This window comes from Pezoporus wallicus, unplaced genomic scaffold (assembly GCF_028554395.1).
Source record: "Pezoporus wallicus isolate ANWC-B61680 ecotype Strahan unplaced genomic scaffold, APGP_CSIRO_Pwel_v1 contig_10706, whole genome shotgun sequence".
NCBI lineage: Eukaryota > Metazoa > Chordata > Aves > Psittaciformes > Psittacidae > Pezoporus > Pezoporus wallicus.
In genome coordinates this window covers 28,780-43,342 of record NW_026642616.1, presented here as the reverse complement: position 1 = coordinate 43,342, position 14,563 = coordinate 28,780, and the positions used below count along the sequence as shown (strand labels likewise).

Here is a 14,563-nt window from a genome sequence, read left to right as displayed (position 1 = left end):
TTTTACATCACAGAATCATTAGGACTGGAGGGGACCTGTGGAGATCATCTAGTCCAACCCTGCTGCTAAGGCAGGGCCACCTAGAGCAGGGCTACACAGGAATGCATCCAGGTGGGTTTTGAATGTCACCATACTGGGAGGCTCCACAACCTCCCTGGGCAGCCTGTTTCAGTGCTCTGCCACACTCAGTGTAAGAAGTTCTTCCTCACAGAACCACAGAACGGTTTGGGTTGGAAGGGACTTCCAAAGGTCGTATAGTCCAATCCCCCTGCAATGAGCAGGGACAACTTGAACTAGATCAGGTTGCCCAGAACCACATCTGGCCTTGTCTTAAATATCTCCAGGGATATCACCACCTCTCCGGGCAGCCTGTGCCAGTATTTTACTACCATCATCATAAAGACTTTTTTCCTCACACACAGCCCGAATCTCCTCTCTTCCAGTTTAAAACCATCACCCCTCATCCTATTGCAACAGGCCATGCTAAGAAGCCTCTCCCCATTCTGTTTTAATTTATGGCCATTGCTCCTTGTCCTGTCACTGAAGAGTCTGGCACCATCCTCCTGGCACCCACCTTTGAGATACTTATATGCATCAAAGGATGCCCTCTCAGTCTTCTCCAGACTAAACAAGCCCAGCTCCCACAGTGTTTCCTTGTAACAGCCCTGATCATCCTTGTGGCCTCCACTGGACCCTCACCAGTAGCTCCTTGTCTTTCTTGTGCTGAGGAGCCCAGAACTGGACACAGGAACTCCAGATGTGGCCTCACCAGGGTCAAGTAGAGGGGGAGGATCACCTCCCTTAACCTGCTGGCCACACTCCTCCCAGTGCACCCCAGGTTACTATTGGCCTTGCTGTCTGCAAGGGCACACTGCCAGCTGATAGTCAATTTATCATCTACCAATACTCCCAGGTCCCTCTCAGGTCAACTGCTCTCCAGTAGGTCAGCACACAATCTATACTGGTACTCAGCCTTCTTTCTCTCCAGGTGCAGCGCCCTACACTTGCCCCGTTGAACCTCATTAGGTTTCTCTCCATCCAATTCTCCAGCCTATCAAGGTCCTGCTGAATGGCAGCACAGCCTTCATGTGTATCAGCCACTCCCCCCAGCTTCATATCACCAGCAAATCTTCAGCCTCTTCAAAGACCTACTTAGAGGAATCCCATGGCAGTGTCAATACCTCATACTTAAAATTTTAAGAAAACAAATTCTCTCATGGTGTATCCGAAGGCAGAAATGAAAATAAGAGTTAACTCGACAGACAAAATTAAAGAAGATAATGAGACCTGAGTATATATCCAAAGACCCAGAGAAGCTGATTAAACAAACACACAGCACATACTAAAAAAAAAAAACAAATAAGGCACTCAAGACTTGCAAAGTTAAAGGTGGAGATAATGACCTGGGAAAGAGTAGCTGGCAGGTAAGTGACAGGAAAAGGGAGAGGCATTCTGAATATCAGGCATAGACAGACTGCTGGGCCAGGAGACTGGAGACTTCAATGGGGACTCTGGGGGCACAATGACTGCTCTGGAAAGAGGACTGATGGAATCTGGGGATGTGGGGCAAGAAGAGGAAAATCAAGGGTAGGACAAATTAAAAGAAAGGCACAGAGAGAGCACAAAAGGGTCAGAACTTGCAATGAATAAATGAGGGCAACAGCAATCATGAACCAGGAAGGATGCAACAGGAAGTTATCTTTTTCATGATTAAATGACTTAAAAGCCACCCTAAAATAAAACCAAAACAAAACAAACAAAAAACAAAACACAGAAAAGAAAACAAAAAACAAAAACCCAAACAAAAATAACCCCCAACCAGACAACCACAAAAGAAGCCCAAACCAACAAAAATCATACAACAAACAAAACAATACCGAACAACCAGAGACATAAGTGATCCATGTTAAATATTAACTAAAACAAGTTGAGGCATACATGCATATAACAAACTTCCCAGAGATACTCAGTAATTAGAAGCTTTCCTGGGCACAAATTTGATATACTGACATAATTTACAGAAGTAATTTGCAAATCTGCAATGAATGAAGAAAGATTGTACACCAAAGCTTAGGACTTGCAATCCCCACAACAGCATTCAAAATTAATGGATGTGCTTAATCTTCATGTGCTTCAGCTCCTCATCTACAAAACAAACTACTCTGCTGGAGTACTGCAATACTTTAAAGAATTCACACTATGTGGTGTACAACATAGAGAAGCATATGAGGAAGTCAGTAATTCTGCATTCAAGGCTGTGTTAGACTAGCATACAACAAATAAAGTTTACAGCCACCCACTGAACAACGAAGAGAACAGTAAATATTGAATAATTTCCTACTCAGTGCACACTGTCTGCACTGTGTAGTGAATGAAGCAGGAAGCCTGTTAGGGAAAACCAGCAAGCAATCATGTAATTAAAGATTGAATCACAGTACAAATGGAAAGAAATTAAGCTTCTACAAGCAACTTTAATTCTGTTGCGCCTGAGAATGTTTAGCATGCAGTCTTGGTGCTGTTGTTTTCTTTCAACCACCTTTCATACACAGTAACACGTTGGATGCTGTTACCTGTCTTTAGCATTTGAGAAGATAAACACCCCCTTCATCTTTCTAGTTCAGGACACTTGTATTTCTTGTGACTGCTTGCCATGATGATTTTTTCATTAATTAGCATAAATAAGAAATAAATTATATCCAGAAGAGTTGACGACTGTGATACCCTTCCTCCCACTGCAGGCCACTGAACACAAATATACATATATTATACAAAGTAAACTCAAGACTGGTATTAATAAGGTACTTCACAAAATGTTTACATAAACCGTGACAGCCCTATAAACTGAACAGACTTAGAAAAACAGGAATTATTTTGTTTTACTCATTTAGAGAACATTTCAGAGTGATTTTACAATTTCTTCTTCTAGCAAGTTTTTAAGATTACATCATGAAAACATTGTGCAGTTTTACTTCTGTGACTAACATCAAAATGGTAGTTAACATTGTACTTATTACCAGAATTTAATGCAAAACACTAGAACACACCAAAGTGTTTCTCATTCACCTTTTACTTCAAAAAGCTTTTATAAGATTAATTAGTACCTGCAGCTGTGCTTTCAAGAGCTGTTGTGCTGTAATTTTCTCTTTTAGCTGCATCATTTTTTCAATCCGTTGGTTAACTTGTTTATCTTTTTTAAGTTCATTTTCATAAAATCTAGAACCCTGGAAGAAAATTGCAAAAAACCTATGTTTTTGTGTCTTTTCCTATGAATAAACACATCTGATCTTTACATACAGAAAACGTAAAACACAGTAATGGTTTCTAATGCATACTTTGTATTTTCATATGATGCGCAAGAGACACCAGTGCTGCTTTACATCTCTCTCCTCAAAAGACACAGATGTATTTCTCCTTCTCAGATACCCTATACTCAGATGAGTACAAGAGATTATTTAGAGAACTTACGATGTTTCTGCATTCTAACACTTGACCACAAAAATCTGAAATAGTAGCTAAAAGCCAAAGTATTCTTTGTAATACCGCCAAGATGAGTAAAAAAGTAAAAATAAAAAAAAAAAAATTAAGCATTTTGGCAAACTTCCATATACTTTACTGTACACAGAAATAAATAATGACACTGTAAAAGTCAAATCCAATTATAACGTTGTTTCACAGGCCATTTAAACTTGACGGATACTGCAGAATTACAAGCCATCTGGAAGACGGTGATGAAAAGCAAATGAGTATAAAAAAGCCCTCTCACCCCCAAGTATGTAATTACTCCTTCAAGAAAATGAATGAAGCAGATGTAATAAAAACATAAACAGACAACAATCATGCAAAGAATGTATACGACTTCCTTCCTAACAAAGAAAAGAGGGCATACGATGAAATAGAAGAAAATTAAAAAACAGGAAATAAAATATTTTTCTAGCAATACCTAGTTAGCTTACAAGAGAAATAATATTTTCAGGAAGAAGTAATGTCTTTTATTGAACTGCCTGAAATGTTGTTTATAAAAATCTGTAAAAGTGGCCAGATTTTTAGCTCTAAGCCTTTGGCTATCAAACCGTTGCCAGTGACAAGAATTCAGCTATTGTCAAATAAGAATCAGGCATGAATATAAAAAGCAACAATATCCACTTTTACAATAATGATAAAAAGGATGAACGGCAAGACTGTAACAAGTCATATCTCATTGCTTAGAAGAAATCTCTAATTATAAGAAACTATTGTATGTTTTCTTTCAATATCAGACATGCATTTCATCTTTTCTTCCCTCTGCAATCAAATGTGCCTTATCAAGTCTGACTGAAAGAAGTCAGTACCAAACTATTGGTGTGTGAATCAGCCCAATAGTTAAGACTCTCATTAAGCTTTGGCGTTCTTTAAATTTCTTGCAGTATTTTACAGTTAAAAAGCTATAAAATCTTGCTGTAACGCAGTTATGGGTAGTGTTTGTAGGTGTAATTTTGAAGACTAAAGAAAAGGTTAAGAAAAAGAATCAACACTTTTCAGATTTCTTGAGCTATATCTGTTACATTCTTTTGCCTTTTTTTTTCACAGAAATGTATTTCTGACACATAGATAGAGGCCTGTGTATCAGTTTTGAAAGCCTGTTTTATAATTCATTCTATTCCACAACAGGAAATGAAACAGTAGCTGTTCTGACAAAACGATTTATCCGAATATCATTATTAGGGATATGTCTGACAAAGCACTGTGTTTTCAAGAAAGAGCAGAGTAAGTAAAAGAAACATCTAACCAACAAGGGGCTTGACAGCATATGAAGTACCAAAGTGAAAATGCAAGCAGAAAATAAAGTTTGCCAAATAAAAGCTCTTTATAGTACATTTTCTGCTCCCCCGCACCTTACTACACAGCAATAGCAGTTAACACAGAATTCATGAGCCAAATATCAACCAGATAACCCAGGGCCAAAGCAGCAGCAAGTAGAATATACACTTGTGGAAGGAAAAGTACAAAAACCCAGAGATGCTCAAATAAAGACTCTCCAAGAACAAGAGGACTAATATTCCAATGCTTTGTGGGGTCCTCTGTGGATCTCAGGTACAAAGTTGCACACTGCTGGCCACGTCTCTTGAATACTGAGAGGACAGTCAAGAAAAGAGGTAGTAAACACACAGAAATTCTACTGAAAGGACTAGAAAAACCTGACTATATCAAACTCAAAATTTATAAGAAGGTGACCAATAAGGGTATATCTGCTTGACTGATTAACGATGGGACAGGCAAAAGGGACAATACTGTGATATTTATACACTGCTTCAGGCAAAATGGGAGTATTTAAAGACGTATTCAGTTGTGTTCCTTCACATCCCAGTGAATTAATCCTTATGGTATTAAGCTATAGTCTTTCTCCTACTTCCCCACACATGCATTTCTTCTTAGGAGATGCCCTCCATTTTCTCCATGTGGGGGACAACATTTGGAGAAGGGAGGAAGAGGACCTTATGATACTGGGCAATGGATAAAGCAGCAGGGAAAGAGTAAGCAAACCAACCTTAGTAGCTTCCATAATAATTTTATTGATTTTCTCTTTATCCAAACCTTGCATTCCAGCTTTGTTATCATTGAGGCCCATTCTGAGTAGAACTCCATCATTGCAAGAGCTATTGCGAGCTTTTTTCGTGTCATCCATAGTAATTGCTGAAAACAAGTCCCTCTTTTAAGACTTAATACCTGGAATGGGAGGGAGGGAGAATAAAAAAAAAATAAAATGAAATCATACATTTGTTTCCAAGTTCCAGATAAACAATAGAAAAAAAAAAAACCTTATGGAATCAATTTGGATTATTTATTGAATAAGTATTTTATACTTTCAGACGATAACACACTGTAGTCCTGTAAAGTGGTTGACCTGTTACTCTCAGTATATAAAACCACTTGTAACTCTGTCAGTGTTTGCACAACTTTATTTTTAATATTAAGCTAGAAATGCACTTTTTTGAAAGCTCCCTTACAGAAATAACTGAGCACCAACTTCTTCTGGCAAAGGCCAGTACCTACACATGTACATGAGTTTTATGGCTGTATATTATGGTGGATGACAAAACAATACTGCCTTAAACATGAAATACTGCTCACTAGATTATTACATTAAAAGAAACTGAACGATTCTTAAATTGCAGAAGACCATTGTTCATTCAGTCCTCATTCCTGCTTGAGACAGGCCATAGTCTCTTTCCCAGTAATTTCTAGCTCAAATTCAAAACTTTGATGTTAAGAATCTCTTATTTTAGAAACAGATGGCTTCAATTAAAAGTTCTGAATGAAATACTATTGTTTAATCCAGCGTAAGATTAATGCATTCTTTTTTCCATTAATGATATCCAACTAATGTAACTTACCAAGCCTCTATTACTCAATGACTGTCATCAGTAAGTTCTTATAAATGCAGGTACTTCTGATATGGGAACTTCTGACATATATCCTTGTTGCTTACGAAAATCAATAGCTAAATCCTTTGATTTAAATATACGGTAAACTGTCTAGTGACTAAATTGATTAAAATAAAAAACAAAACCCAAAAACCTAAATTAAGCTAACTTTACCCTTTATGGAATGAACCTGTGGTCTTATTTTTGCCAGATTAAAACAAGCAGAAAATGTGATACTGGCACAAATTACTTAACATGTATTTGTTACTGGGAAAGCATATAGAAAGAATTTCTTCCTATCCCAAGTCGCTGACTCATAAACTATTTCAGCTTTACTGTCATGCAGGAAGCACATCCACCCCTAAACTTTCCCTTCACTACTCCCCGTGACCGGAGCACTCCCTGCTGGAAGAGACAGCCTTCCAGGTACACGCAGCAGCTCTATTAAACAACCACAAATTACATAAACCTGAGACTGTAACATTACATAAACCTGAGACTGTAACATCTTTTTCTTTAAATGCCACTTTCCCACTCCAGGAATTAAATGGGCCTCATTAGCAACCAAACTGGAGGTCAATATCTATTTTTGCATTTAGAGATGATTTTTGCTATTGAAGTACATGGGTGACTTTTTAAAATTAATGGCAATTATATTTTCCTGAAGATCGTATCCTGAAACATACTACCCAACTGAAGTCAAGATATTAAAGAAACCCATCTTCAAAAAACATTCTAACAAAAAAATCCCAACCTTAATCATATTCTATTAATTCAGATAATTTATGATGACTTCTGAAGATGCAAGATCGTGTGTGTTTATCTCCCGCTTGTATTTCAAAGAACAGAAGGTGATGTAAAGACCAGAACTCCTCTTGATCCTTTAGCAGCACTTAAGCTCCTATAATGGCAATTAGAAAAGGGAATGGCTTCATAGCTTTTACATATACCTATAAAGTAAAACCATGATGACAAATGTTTTCATGATTTTTTTCACTTACAGTAGGAGAATCTCTTACAGTTAACATACACGTTTACCAGAACTTGAATCAAATGAAGCAGCATGGCATACCAAGTTTCATCTCAAGCTCATAAGCACCCCCGTATCAATTAAGCCCACAATAATTCCATTGTTACTGGCAGCATCTGGTAAATAATGGGCACAATTCCCAAGAAGTAATTTACTCAGGGTAAATGCCCCCCCAGGATCTCCCTAGTTCTTTTATCACTCTTTCCCTTCAAGAAGCTTGAATGAACACAAGACTGCTTCCATTTCCTATTCCAATGTTCACAACATTTTTTAGGCACATCTTGAGCGTGTCCTTATCTCTAGCATACACAAATCTTTCCCCCTCCTTATTCAGATCATTCTTAAAGGCTCAGTTTTATAGCAGAGGCTTTAAACACTATTTCATGTCAGTCAAAAACCTTCTCTATCACACTGTTACACACTGAGCAAGAAAAAAATTTACCATGATGATAACCAGTGATGAAAAAAATAATTGTTTTTAAAAATTCTCACAAATGGTGGTCTCCTAATGGATTTTATCTTTCCAGCTTCCTGTGTGGAACAAAATATGTTGCTAGTACCAGCTGATAAAGTGTATACCACTGTCAGATAAAACCAGTGGATCATCTGCCATACACAAAATAGAAATGGAAATATTCAAAGGAAATTAAGGAGAAGCACAGTTTGAAACACAATGCAAAAGGTGAACCAAAATGTCAGTGTAGAAACTCGTAAGGACTTAAAGTAGTAACATTTTAATGGAAAACAGACCTAGAGAAAACACCTAGCTTGTGGTGACACAATCTTACAAAATTTTTGCTGTAACAACTTGGAAAAAGTGGGTAAAGTTTTATAGTCTAATGAAGCACTAACTCAGAACAGTCCAGACAAAGAGTGACATATTTTTGGCATGCAGTCATCTCAAGAAGATGCTATAAGACTGAGCTGTTTCCTCCAACAGAACATGTTACATCTCTCTCAGCATCACACTGAGTAAGTAGGGTGTGAAATCAGAGAAGTCTGTGAAGTTAGGCTACAATTAAATACTAACCTATTATTTCTCTGACTTGGGAACGGGGGGAGGGTAGCAGGAGAATCATCTATAAGTGGAGGAGGTAACTTTCAAGTTGCTACCGGAAGGACTTCTAAAGTTAAAGACAAAGACTTTGGCAGTGGATACCAACAGTTACAGCAAACCAAAAATGCGGACAGTAAACACAAAATAGCATTACTGAGTGGGAAGCTTTGTTACTAACCTGGGATGCTTACAAGTGGATAAAGACCACTTACAAAACCACAATCAAGCTCTTCTAGGAGCAGGCACAGAAACTCAACTGAACCAATCAGACAGAGTTATGTAGTATGAAAGTATTAAGAGACTGAAACTGCAAAAGTCAGAGCATCAATTTAATTCCGAGTGCCCCTGCCTTTATTCAGATTTAGCATATTTTGGGCAGTCAACTGTCCAAATTATGCTAAATCTGAATAAAGGTAGAGGCACTTGACTTAAGTGATTTAAGGAAATGGCTTGTATCTGATTCTGTGCCACTCTTCCACCCTGTCTTCAGTAAAAATCCTCCAATTCCAGCAACAGAAACCCTGTATGTTGTGTGAAAATCTGCTTTCCTATTATTATTTTCATGTAATAAAGGAATACATAAGATAAAAAGTATTTCTAATACTCAGCTCAGTGGACACAGTGTTATTATGCAGGTTATTAGCAGGTTATTAACACCTGCAAAGTATGTTAACAGTCTGTCTTTTATTGATAGCATTAGCAATTTATTACAAAGATATATCCGGACTGAAAAATGACACCAGTGTGGAAAAGCTTGAATAATTATTTATTTACATGCTGATTCATTATTTGATGCATGCAAACTGTGTACCAGTCCTCAAAGAAAACTGAATTCTGACATCTTTGCTATCACAGGTGCTCATGCCAATAGTGAGACGCAAAGAAGTTACTAAAATACACAACTGCCAGCTTCCCCCAGAGCTCAAAAGCTAAACATAGGAATCAAGACATATTACAGATGAAAAAGACCATATTTTGCATCCCAATTGCCCTGAGTATAACTTCACAATGGGGGGAAAAAAAAAAAGTTGCAAATAGAAACACAATTATTTAAAACTCCTCTCTATATGATTTTTAACTGTTATTCTTTGGATGGCTAAAACAATGATTCAAGTTAAATAGTTTCTTTAATTTCTGCAAAACTCACAAAAGCCTTCAATAACACTTGACATCAAAATCTGACACCTCATTTATTATGGTATGAGCTCAAAATGAACTTTGCATTTTCCCTCAACTAAAATGTTTCAGAAGTTCCTTTATTTAAATTTTTCTATTCTTACTTTAGTAATAACGAAACAAAATTAGAAAAGCTAACTTCACATATGAATGCAAAGAACAGATGAAGGCACAGCTTCAGGAATCCTGTCATCACACAGACTGCATCAGAAAAAAAACCCAGTATTATTCCTAATTTAAATTACAAGATCAAGATGTTAATAGGAGTTCTGTAAAAGTAGAAAGTAGAATAAACAAAGTTAGAACTTTAATTCATCCAGTTTTGACCACAAAGGATCACTTCTCAGGCTTTTGTCTAAAATCAAGTGTGCTGTAGTATGGATCACCCTGTGTTCAAAAGATAAATGCCTCTGACTTAGTACAGTACCAAAAACATCAAAGAGAAGAAAGAGACAAGGGAAAAAAAAACCCAAGCAAACAACCTTCCAAATATGAATATGTATACACATGAAATCCTTGGTCTTTTCTTATGAAAACTTTACACATGACCCATTATCAAATAATACTGAAGTTAGGAGCACTCAGTGCAAGTGTGGGATGGAAATATCACTTCTGTAAAACAATTAAAATAATTCCATTCATGTAGAAGATGGTTGTGAATATGAAACTCCTAGAACACTTCATAAGTGTTCATAAACTCCTTATGAGTCAAAAATAAAACACCCAGCTTCAACACATCTTCAGTAGTTCAGTAGTTTATGAGGCAGATTCTGCAAAAACTACAGCTGTCATCAAACTTTGCAGGGCCACCACCTCAACACAGTACACACTTAAGCCAACCAAAAACCTTGTAAGCCAAGACAAGCAACAAGAACAAAAATAAGCACGGTAACTGTGTTTCCCTGGTGAGAATGCTACAAAAAAGTCACCAATAACTATTCTTTGCAGTCACTTTCTTTTATACTGAGATGGAATTAAGCTGTTGTAAGCAGCTTCTTCTACCAAGAAATATAAACACATGAGCAGTGACCCTTCCAGACCCTAGACAGGACAGTTCATACTCCCCTACTTGCATAAACTTCCATTTATATAAATGTAAAATACAAAATACACCCCAAGGATGACATGTTGAATGTTATACATGTACTGAATCAGAGAAGAAATCAAGTAATTGAAAAAAAAAAACCCAACCAACATCAGAAAAAAAAAAACAACAAAACTCCATAAACACCAAAACTTTTTTTTTTTTTAAAAAAAGCACCTCCCAAAACCCTAAGAAAATTGTTTTGACAAGATACATGGAAAGCTGATAAACTCTACTGTAAGTGAATGAAGATAGTCTTGAACAGAAATGAAAATCATTTGTACCAAAACCTATACCACACAATTAATCATGAAATAATTTATCTATTTCATTACTTTTTACCAAGCATTGAGAAATACTTCAAGAATAAAGAACCGAAGACTGAACAAACAAGCCAAGCAGACTGTTCCAAGAGTAACTCTTAATCCCAACTTTTCAAATATTTCTCTTGTGCTGGAAATTATTAGAACTGGAAAGCACATCACAGGCTACCTAGAACCAAAGCCTCTGGGTACTACTGAAACAGTAAGTAATAAATACAAGAGACCATATGAGATCTTCCTAATAAGGCCAGAATTCATCTAAATCAACATTTTAATGAACACCACTTTGGTTTTGCTCCAATTGCTAATTAAGATTGAACTGGCGTCCATGTAGCTACACTTCTTACTCCACTCACTGCACAGAAGTATCTTCATGTAGGCCATGCATGCAACTCAGAAGAGTCACCTCTGTGAAAGAACTAAAACCTAGCTAACACACTTTAGTATAAAAATTCATGTACCAATAGTCAGGCCATTTGATCAATGCATTTTCCACAAATGCACTGCTTTATTTCTTAAAACAAGAAAATCATATCTTCAACAAACTAGGAAAATTCAACTCAGCTAGAATATTTTTAACACTTCTGATATTTAAAAGGTTACACTACAAACTGCAGTAGTGCACTTAATTCCATACTACTTAATTTATCCATTACTTGGAAAACGCTTTATCCCAAAACAGTAACATTACATACTTTCTGAGAGGAAGTGCACTTGTCTTTTCTGAAAGCTAATTTGGCAAGGGAACATTCCTTAAGTCTTATTTCTTTGTAAAAACATGCTCCTCTGATAATGATTTATGTATATCAGCTGCTCTCAAGTCTCTCCTTCTCAGCAGCATAAACTACCAACAAACGTGCAAGTAAGCACATCAGATAGTCCTGAACTATCTGCTCGATTCTTTTCAGCCACAGGGGAGTGGATATTTACTACAGCCCTGGTTTCCAAATAGCGCGGAGGACTCCTGTCAGTTTTAATTCTGTACTGATTTACAAGAAATAAACTGGTAAGAGGAACTGCGTGTTACTAGCATCTACTATGCACAGTGTTAACTGCCTAGGCTGCCTACTAGTGCATTCAAAACTGCTACTGTTTCACTATTCTATCTCTCAAAATAAAATAAAATCTAGTTTCCTAGAAAACAATCTTCTAAGAAACTTCTGGTGTTACAAATGTAGTAAGCCAAGGTACACAATAAATTAATACTGAATGGAAAACAGGGTGAGGATTCACAGAAGGAAAAGTTTCAAGTTCAAGCTGACACAGCCGAATACGACTGTTTTTCGAGTAGCAGCTGACTCAGGTTTTTACAAAAACATAGATCCCACACAAGTACCTAGAATTAGACTTCAAAAAATCACAACCCTAGAATTGTCTTTTCTGACCTCACTGGCTTTCAGATACACCGAATTACAGACAATTCAATCCTTTTAAAAAGTAATTCATACTGCAAAGTGAACAGATAATAGAGACTGCTTGACATTGTCCAAAATGTTACATCAAAATATGTATTTTATACCATTCAAACTGAATAATTCTTTGCTTATGTGAAGAGCAACACAAATGAAAGAAGTATCCATTACCAATTTTCTGTAGGCAAGAGGCAGCGCAATTCTGCTCCAAATCCTGATTTCAGCTTCCGTCTAAAATGTCTTTGTCTTTTAAAACTTCAAAGTCAATCCAAAGGGGAAAGTACTCTGGTATCTTCTGTCTATATTCAGCATCTTACAAGAACTTTTAACCTGGAAGACTTACCTCAAGTTTCTAAGCAAGTTTTCCTAGTAATTCCAGATTACTGAAAACATGTTTTAGCAGCTTAATCCATAAAGAAAATAAGGAACTGAACAATTACTAACAACATTCATCAGTAAATAGTTATCTGCAACGTTATTTTTAAAGATACGTGCTTATTGCCAATGTATCAATAAGCAGTAGTAATATTCTGGCTTGGGACTTTGTCTTTTGGGGGGATTTTTTTTTTTTTTTTTCTTGGAAGAAAAACCCTAATACAGCAATTCTCAAAGACACTTTTTGCCTTTTGAAAGACAAAATTTGTGGGGAAAAAGTCTGAATGATTTGTATCTCAGAACTTCCACTATCAGGCAATATGCCATGACATAAAAGAAAGCTCCTTCATTTTCTTAGGAAAAAGAGTCTGTAACCACAAACATATCCAGAAGCATGAACATACTGGAAAATGTGTTTTAGTAACACAGTGAACACACTAAGCCAGAAGGTACAACATTTGAAATAAGAAGTATAATAAGGATGATGAAAAAAAATAGGTATTTAAAAAGCTAACTGCAAAAGCCACCAAAAAAATCCCCATTTTTGTATTTGTCATGGTTTAAATCCAGTTAGGTAACTCGTTCACTCACTGTCCCCCTTCTTTCCCTCCCCCTACTCCCAGAGGGAGTGAGAGGAGAATCGAAAAGAATGCAACTCCCACGGGTTGAGATAAGAACAGTTTAGTAACTAAGGTATAACACAAATCACTACTGCTACCACCAATAATAATAATGATAAAGGAAATAACAAGGGAAGAGAATACAACACCTCACCACCAACTGACTGATAACTTGTCCCCCAAGCCCGACCAAGCACCGACCCATACCTCCTCCAACCCTGCCATCTCCCAGCCCTTCCGGCTAACTCCCAGTTACATCCTGGGCATGACGTGCTGTGGTATGGAATAGCTCTTTGGTCAGTTTGGGTCAGGTGTCCTGTCTCTGCTTCCTCTCCTCCCTGGCAGAGCATGAGGCTCACAAAGTCCTTGGCCAAACCAAAACATCCTTGTTATCAGCTCTGTTCCCGAGCTAAAAGTCAAAACACTGCACTGCACCAGCTACCAAGAAGGAGAAAAATAACTGCTACTGCTGAACCCAGGACAGTATTACAAGTAGTGTATCAGCAATACAGAACAACACTATCTGTTCTACTATTCTAACAAAATTGATGACTATTTTAATGCAGTAATTTGTAAACTTCGTGCAATCTCTAAGACACCAGAAGAAGTATAGATTGAGTAGAGGGACTTGTGATAAAAGAACAAACCCAGCAATGAAGTGAACTGGAATTAAGCAAATAGTCCTAGGCTGAAAACATGACAGCGCATGGCTATGACTGTCACAGCCAAAAGGATTTGTTCAGACATATCTCTTCACATCCTGCTCTTGATCAGTATAGAGAAGTTCATTCAGAGTGTAATGGGGAAAACACGACCGGCTTTACAGGTGATACTCCTGAATTTTATCAATATACTGCAAAGAACTATAAACTATTCTCATACATATCAATATATACAAAACTGTCACTCTGCTTGCCAAACAAAAGCACGATGTTGCGACAACCACTAAAAAAGTATCTTTCCCGGTTTCCTTCCAAGCAGCTGGTTAATCAAAAACCACTTTTTCAAAAAAATTTTTTTTTTTCTAAAAATAGCACCCACAACTGACTCACAGAAACATTTTTCGGTGCATTCCAGTGATTACA

The 14,563-nt window shown here is 37.0% G+C and overlaps 1 protein-coding gene across 5 annotated transcripts in view; it reads right to left on the bottom strand.

The window, feature by feature from the left end:
- The window catches only part of POLK (DNA polymerase kappa), a 35,423-nt gene that overhangs the window by 19,840 nt on the left and 1,020 nt on the right, over positions 1 to 14,563 (bottom strand). The window contains exons 1-3 of one of the 5 annotated variants that reach the window (XM_057430953.1): positions 6,372 to 6,469; positions 5,525 to 5,703; positions 3,102 to 3,221 (exon numbers count right to left, since the gene is read on the bottom strand). In XM_057430953.1, coding sequence (XP_057286936.1) covers positions 3,102 to 3,221; positions 5,525 to 5,662 — 258 coding nt within the window. In that variant the 5' untranslated portion in view covers positions 5,663 to 5,703; positions 6,372 to 6,469. Of the gene's footprint in view, positions 1 to 3,101; positions 3,222 to 5,524; positions 5,704 to 6,371; positions 6,470 to 14,563 lie in introns of those variants that run through there. The other 4 variants (XM_057430952.1, XM_057430949.1, XM_057430951.1 and 1 more) reach the window with 4 other exon arrangements.